At 33.8% G+C, this 8,600-nt stretch overlaps 1 protein-coding gene across 2 annotated transcripts in view; it reads right to left on the bottom strand.

Annotated features, from left to right (window-relative positions):
- Positions 1-8,600, bottom strand: part of LOC110021131 (autophagy protein 5-like) — a 32,767-nt gene that overhangs the window by 12,006 nt on the left and 12,161 nt on the right. For both annotated transcript variants that reach the window (XM_020719485.1, XM_020719486.1), the window contains exons 3-4: positions 5,582-5,648; positions 2,564-2,653 (exon numbers count right to left, since the gene is read on the bottom strand). In XM_020719485.1, coding sequence (XP_020575144.1) covers positions 2,564-2,653; positions 5,582-5,648 — 157 coding nt within the window. The remainder of the gene's footprint in view (positions 1-2,563; positions 2,654-5,581; positions 5,649-8,600) is intronic.

Below are 8,600 nucleotides of genomic sequence, written 5' to 3' on the forward strand. Positions count from 1 at the left end.
TTGTCACGTAGTCCACCAAATCCCCCTTCGCTGTCATCACCCTCCTCCATTGTTCTCGCAGTCCATAATAGCATTTCCCTTGTTGTTTGGCAATTGTCCAACCCCTTGTCCTTGCTTCCACCACTCGGGACAGCCAGTCTTCTCATTATTCCAGCAGTTTCTCACCTTCTTTTGTTGTCATCATCATCCCCTTGCTACCACCCACCATTCAGCCTTTCAACAGCCCTTCGCTACCTTTCCGGAGGTCCGAACCCTCACAGATCACCAATACTACCCCAAGGTCCACCCTAGTTTGAGATAGTGTTGTCATTTGTCGCACTTTCAGATTTCTATGTGTCGTATTGTTATTCTTCATTTCAGTGTATTGGTTGTAACTACCTATTCGCTTTTCCAATAATAATATTTGTTTGTTTATTGTCATTTGGGTTAACACTGATTTCATTTGGTATTAGAATTAGTCTAATCCTAATATTGTCCTAAGGTTCCATTCTAGCATTATCCCCACCCCCAAAAAAATTTCCCCCTCCTTTTCCACTCAAACAACCCTTACACCACACATCACCCATCACCCATATCTACACACTAAACCCTAATCACGCCACCGAAGAGAAAATTGTCGAAGACCGTAACGACAGGAAATGTCACGATGTCGTTTATGACAAATCCGCAAAAGGATGTCTGGGAACCTTCTATGGGGCGACAATGTACTTGAAGGTGTCAAATCATAAATAGAGAGTTCCCCGAGCGATACTTCACTTTTCCCGAACGATACTTAATTCTCAAAGACGGGTACTAGCGTTTCCTAATGACGGATATTTTAAAATCTCAATTTGAAAAAGAGTTCTCCAATGAGTCTGTGGTTTTCCCCAAATAGTACTTAATTCCCACAGATGGATACTCGAGCCTTCTCGAATGGACTTCTCAAAATCTTCTTATTGCCACAAAGTTATACATTTTTGAACTCCCACAGTATTAATGGTGATGATCCAGAATGACAGCGACAATGGCAATAAAATAAAAGTACAACACAGACTTTTTTTAGTACAATGCATGATACAAAATAATGAAATGAAATAAACAGTAAAATAAGGATAACGTAAAATTGGATCGCCTAGGCAATGACCTCAGGTTAGGTAAGGTGCTCGGTCCAAGTAAGGAAGGGCTCGGTTTAGCACGAGGGGATAGGAACCTTTCTTCGTACGATTTATGGGATGTTGATGAATTTAACTAGACTTGGTATTTAATTTTAAAGTTTTCTTATTTGAAATAATTTGTGTTAATTCATTATTATCTATTAGGGATGTCGATGTACTTACATTAATATTTATATCCCACAAAAAATTAATAATAGTATCATTTAGTAAGTATGAATCGTTAGGAATTTAAGAATTCTCAACAAGCATTTTATATGAGAATTACCTCTAGCAATGATATTTATGCCATAACATAATTTATCTTTCACAATTTTAAGTTTTAACAAGTATCATTAATTAGTATGATTTTTAAATAAAAAAAATTAAAATTCATAATAAAAATGATCTTAATTTTGTCAAGATAAGAACTATCATGATTAATGAAAATTTTAATTCAGAAAATGTACAATAAAAAAAGAGATTTTTCTTTAAGAACAAAATAATTGAATTAAGTTAAAATAATAGCTCTAACATCCAAGGCAGCGCTCAACAGAAACAAAAGGAAAATAAGAATTTATAAAAACTGCCACAAAGAGTTCGGATAAAGGTGATGATGATGATCATTATCGTTATGATGAGTTATTTCACTAATATCATTTTCATATTATAATATTAATATATACTTTCTGAGTTGATCATAAAATGATTGGCTTTTCAACAACTGTTTATCATATTATCCAAAATCTACTATATTTTATCCCTGCAGATAAGGTATAAGATAGCCAATAAAAGAAGACCCTTGATTCCACAAGAAATGAAAGCATAGGTCATTTACCCTGCCTATTTCCCTTTCACTAAGGAAATATAACATTAAAAAGTGATGTTTAGGTTACCGCAAAAATAGATCCATTTAACATGATAATCGAAAGGAAATAGCCATTTATCACTTAGTGTACTGAACGTGAACAGAAACTAACAAATAAGTTGTTTGCCCATTGAAATATGATTTTGCATCATGAAAGTTGAATATGCTTCAAGACTGGCTCCATGGGAGGTTTCTTAAGAAATTAAAATTTTGATAAGCAGTATTTGATGAAAATCAGTTAGAGACGTTAAAGAACATTAAAAAGAGGCAGAATTTATACTTTTAAGATAGATTAAGCCCTAATAAAAGTCTTTACAATAAAAAATCACTATAGAAAAAATATTTTTAGTTCAGGTTGCATTTATGTTTGAAGGAACGGTTAGCAACATGTATACACCTCCATAATGATCATTAAACAAAAAAGGTCAGGAATATTAGCTCAAAAAACAAAAACAGTTAAACAGGTTTGCAAGCATCTTATGTGCTTCTTTAAAGTTTAAATACGAATGGAAAATAAAGCTAAATGAGACGAACAAGGAAAACGTTAACATATCACAGTACTGACCTCCTTCAAAGAGTTAATAAAGCTCCATTTCACAGGGTCCTCCCCACCACAAGGCGACAATACTTCTCCTGGATGCCCTCTGAAATGAACCTACCAAATGTTGTCGATTAATAATCAGAGAGATTAAACAAAACGCGTGCAAGAAACGATCTATTCCTCTTTTTATTTTTTATTTTTATTTTTTTATTTTCATCACCTCCTTTATGTAATCATCAACCTCAAGAACATAAGATTGATGGTGGTCTACAAAAGAAGAAAATTATATGCGAGAGTTTCATCAATCTTATGATGGTTTAGACATTCATCAAGTTAATAAAAATACAAGGATCATTGAAAGTCCGTTGAAAAGTGTTAGGTTTGTTCATGTGTTTTACTAATCAAAATTATCCAACCCATGTAAGAAGTCATCAAGAATACATGCAATTGATTCCTGTTTTCTAGCCTTTTGAAAGTCTTTACATATTGAAATCCCAATCAAGTATAATGCAAACAAAACCATCTATTGTAAAAATTTTAATGCATATCATTGATGATTGAATATTCTTCAAAATTCTAGAAATCGTGTGTCACTAGTTTTAGGGTGCATTTGTTTTGGATTTTAAAACAGCGTTTTTAATTAAACCGCTTTTTTAACTGTTTGTATCGCTCCATTTCGTCATCCCGGTTATAAACCGCGGCGCGATTTTACTTTTTTTGCGACCTTGAACGCTAGGTTGTGTCCCTGTTTGTATCGCTCCATTTCGTCATCCCGGTTATAACCGCGGCGCGATTTTTTTTTGCGACCGTGAACACTAGGTTGTGTCCTGCAGTTTGTGAAGAAACAGGCAGTGACTTTTTCCTTCCCTGCCCTCGCTTTCAAACAGGCAGTGACTTTTTCCTTCGCTTGCCCTAGTCATTTGTTCGCCCCGTTTGGATACTTCGCCCCCCGGCTCTTGCTTTCCTAGGTATGTTTCCTCCCTTTTGCCTCCCCGCATTTCTCTCGCATGCCATGCCCCTCCGATGGTAAGGAGAACACCTTCACTACCAATTATGCTCTAGGCGGTCGCGAGAAAAAACTCTTTTTTATTCGGTTTATATTCTCAGATTTATGGGGGTAATTAAATATGGATGAGAAATTGCATTTACATACCACACATTCTTCTTTATTTTCATACCTAACACAAAAAATATTTTTTTATTTTCTTTTTTTTTATCCTCAGGTGTATAATGTTACAGTAGTTTAAGGTTGGCATTGGTTTAATAATTGGATTATCCTCAAAATGATTTATTAATGTATTATGAAGACTTTTCTCTTTATGTTTGAATTAGGGCTTTTACATATCACATGCTTCTTATTTATTTACATATTGAAAACCAAAAAAACTGACTATTATTTATTTTTTAATAAGTGATATTCATCTTTCATGTCTATGTTGAGGAAACCAAATTACTATAAATGTAAATATGACAGTTTAAAGTTTTTTAGGTTTAAATACATAAGGATGGTTTGTTGCGCACGTAAATTCCCCATTTTATTCTATAGCAGTGGAAGCACTGTTTTAAATGTCTCCATCTATTCTACAAATCATTAGTGTGGAAAAAGAAAAAAAACATTCAAGATGAAGATGGTGATTTCTTTATGAACAGCCAATTGTTTAGGATCAGTAATTTCTTGTGTAAGATTTTCCTCGGTGAGATGATCCTTTACCACAAATGTACATGAATACAGATTGAGATCATTAAAAGAAAATGTTGTCATGCAATCTCTGATTGGTGATGCGGGAAGAGAGTTAAGATGTTGCAGAACCAAACATCCTAAGTTCAATTTCTAAGGAGTAAGAAGCAACTTTCATGCTGTATTTAGTCATCATGGGAATTTCATTAGATTGAGAATCTATCTATCATCGAAACAGGATTTCCACTAGAAAAAAGTAATTGCCTATCGCCGACACAGGATTTCCACTAGAGAGAAAATATTTGGCAAAAGAGAGTGAATGTCGAGGTGTCTAGGATTTCCACTAGAGAGAAAATATTTGTAAAAGAGAGCGAATGTCGAGGTGTCTGGGATTTTCACTAGAGAGAAAATTCCCAAGGTTCCCTCCGACAGAGAACGGCGCAAGTCTAGGTCACAAGTTGGGATGAGGTCGCTGCACACGAAGATGTAGTTTGCTTAGGAAAATTCTGGTTGTCCGTGACGAGAAAGCTGAGGAGATTCTGGATGCCTAGAAGAATAAGGTTAAGGAGATTTGGGCCTAGGATGTTCCAAAAGGCCACCGCTGTCGCTTAGGAGAGTCCGATTACAAGAACAGAGGCCTGCAAGCTGCCTGAGGATATTTCGACGGCTACAAAAATAATTCTAACTGCTCGACGGCTGTTTGAGAGGCTCTGACAGCTGAAAAAAGAGCTAGTATTTCTTTCCTTGCTCAAACATCATGTGAAATTTAGGAGGAACTTTTTTAGAATAAATAAACTCTTAGTTATCTCATTAAGCAAATAAAAAATATACCCAGCTCCAACAAAACCTAATACAATTAGAGAGAAATTCAAATTATCATAATAAAATGAAAAATAAAATAAAAAATGCAATGTTAGATAATGAAGGGAGAATAATTTCTCCCCCTCAAATATAGCAGCGGATCCACGATTTTCTAAGCCACGAGTGGACTCATATGGTCCGCGGTTATATGCATATCAGCAAAAGGATTCCATCAAAAGATTTGTGAGACCTATAATTTCATAAATATCATACCAGATTGCTACTGTTTGCAGATTTGAAGAAGAAAACACAATGATTTTGGTCACTAATTGTCCTCCATGATAAAAATAAATGCAAGGGAAACAACGCATAATTTGCAACCAATGAAACTAAATTTAGCAGAATATTTGGAAAAATAATAGGGGAATGAATTCAAAAAATTTAAGACTTAATTTAAATTGAAGAAATGAGGGAAAACATCAGTTCAGAAAAACTTAGCAGGTTAAACTTTAAAACAAAATAATCAAGAGTGAAAAAGAGAGATTAAGAAAATTAGTACTTACTGTCAAATTCCATGGTCTTTCAGGCTCTGCACATAGGAGGTCAAAGAGAACACCGGTTGGTATATACCTACAGTAGATGCATCAGATCCATAAATCCAACACCAATACGACATTTGAAATTTTAAAATTAACATAATTACAGAACATGGTTTTATAAGTACAGTTTAAGTGCAAGATGAAGGCATTCAAAAAAAATACCCATCTAAGTCATAACAAGAACGTTAACAGCTGTAATAAAGAAAAAATAAAATGCAAAATACGAAAAAACCTAATAGATCAAACTAAATCCTCAGAAAAGAAACACAGCATGTATCACATTTCTGGCAATCATATAGCGGCTCGTCTGGAAGAAACATTTAACAAATCCAATTATGGCAAAGGCTATCTAAGAAATTTAAATTATTTTCTCCAGAAAAGAAGAAATATGATTAAAAATTAAAAGATGATTAACTCCACCCGTACGATAGAAGAAAAAACTCCTCATATTTCAAAGTATGCACTTCAAAGATTTCATGAAACTACAATCAGAAGAATTCTATTGATTCAAGAATACAAGTTCCATGCCCAGGGCGGACCTAGGAAACTTTTAAAGCTGGGGCATAAGCTAATAATTTGAAAAATACCTGCAACTATTTTCATTCGTGCTTGGAATCAACATTGATGATTATATATATATATATATTTCTTTTTTTTTTTTTTTTGAAAAGTCAAAATTCATTGATATAAAAGAAAGGATACAAAGGTTTAGTGAGTGAGTACAAAGAACCCACTAACAGAAATTATAAGTACACGTCTTCCCCAAAATATAACAAAAAGAAAACGACTCATAATCATGGTGGGTGTAGTCAGTGGATAAACCGCTTCCCCTCCCCCTAGATTAAAGGAAGAAGTCCAGCAACATACTGAGATGTGGGCTTCCGCCCGAAACTATGATACAATCATCCTGAGAATTACTAAGATGTGTCATTCCTTATTTCTTTTTCTTATATTTGTAAACCTGTCAATCATCAGCCAGAGGTTGTCTCGTCTGAATAATAGGTGGACCTTCAATGGAGGTAAATTGTTGCTGACTCAGTCTGCAACACACATTGATCCTGACACTCCTCCAGAACTTGAGTGCCTTCTTCTCCGCAATAGGTGGTTCCAAGACACTTCGGTTAGCATCTGCTACAACAAAATTCATACTATTTGTGATCTGAGGAAGAGCTGTCTCAACAACAATAGGCGGAAGCTGCTGGTCTGGTTGGTGAGGAGTAGCCTTATGAGTTAAATTCTCATTCGACATATCTGGAAGGTTAACAGTGTCTGCTATACTTTCCTCCAAATGGATGATGTTGTTAGGACCTGCAAATCTCAAATGTGGGTGAAGCATGAAGCATTTGACAGGGTTGCGCCCAAACAATTTACTGTGATTGCAGTAGTAGGGTCTTTGTTCTGCAACAATTGGTTGTCAATACCCATTGTGGGCAGTACCAAGCCATATTTCGTCCACATCAGGGAGGGTGATATTCCTTTCAAAAAGAATTCTTGCAACCAAAGATCTGGTTAGATTGAAGGTATGTGTATCCAATTTCATAGGTCTACATAGCGCAGCTCCAACAGAATAGAAGACTTGGTGATTGAAGTAGTGCAACTTTAGGCCAGGTAATTTAAACCAAATTGGAACTATGGGTGGTTCTTGGCTATGGTCAAATTCAAGAGAACACTTAAGCAGTTTCATATATTTTCCATCTATTGTCATAAACTTTTTGGAAAATATTTTAGCAGTCTTCCACTTTAATAATTGTATTATCACATCAAAGAGGTTAACCTTCCAAAGTCTAAATAGTTTGAGATCTTCAAAAGCTTTTCGAACGATTTCCATTTTGGGATGTCCCGATTGGAACTTCCAAATGAAGGTGACTTTGAACTTGTTAATCAGGTTGGAAATTTCAACATCAGAGAAGAAAAGAGTCAGTTTACGACTCTTCCTACCCGTCTTCTTGATAAGGTTGCAGTCCTTCTGGCCTTCGAATGATTCATAGCAAAGAGCACGACAGGTCGCGCGCAGAGGAGAAAGACTGGTTTTGCATGCTTAGGGCTCTCGACCGAAGATATAAAGGTGATTTTTAAACATTTTAAATAATTTATTTAGCAAAAATTATATATATTATTAAGTTTATTATTTAAATGTTAAATTTAAGTGCATTTAATTCGGGCTATAAAAGTTTCACTTTTGGATCAAGGAAAGGTTGGCGACAGCAAGAAAGGATAAGATTTTATTTCCAAAAATATCTATATAAATTAATAATGATTAATATTAATTACAATGATTAAATTTTAAATTTAATTATTGAAATATTAATTAAAATAATGTAATAAAACAATAATTAATAGTTAAATTAAAATATAATTAAGTAATGTGATAAAAATATAATAACATGAATATTTTATATTTTATAGGTGTTAATTTGAAAGAAGTGATAAAACTTAAAAGCAAGTTAAATATCTATGATCGAAGTAAGTACTTGTATTTTTAAATTATCGTAGTAATTTGGTTTCTTCTAAATCGGATACACTCTAATAATTATTTAGATAGATTTTACATGCACTTTAAGTTCATTTGATCATATTGATATGAATGCTACTGATTTTATGATGTCTAGTCAATTGTATAATTCAAATTATTATATTAGATACTGAACGTTATGAAATAAAATAAGAATGGTATTTACTATTTGGATTGCCTGCATGTATGGCTATGATAGAGAAATTCTTTTATAGTATTGTTGGGAGAACACTAAGATATTTGTGCACGTAAATAAAAAATGATATTGATATTGAAGTGTCTTAAAATGTATAATTTTTATATAGTGCTTACGAGAAGGTTGTACGAGTATAAATTTTAGAGACAAGTTATTGATAAAATAAAACACATTAAATATTATGAAATATCATGAGCAATCATATTCCTAAGATAGCAGATGTTTTATTACGGATTTATCAAGGGCGTAACTGGCATGTATATTGTATTATTTTT

This window comes from Phalaenopsis equestris, unplaced genomic scaffold (assembly GCF_001263595.1).
Source record: "Phalaenopsis equestris unplaced genomic scaffold, ASM126359v1 Scaffold000122, whole genome shotgun sequence".
Lineage (NCBI taxonomy): Eukaryota > Viridiplantae > Streptophyta > Magnoliopsida > Asparagales > Orchidaceae > Phalaenopsis > Phalaenopsis equestris.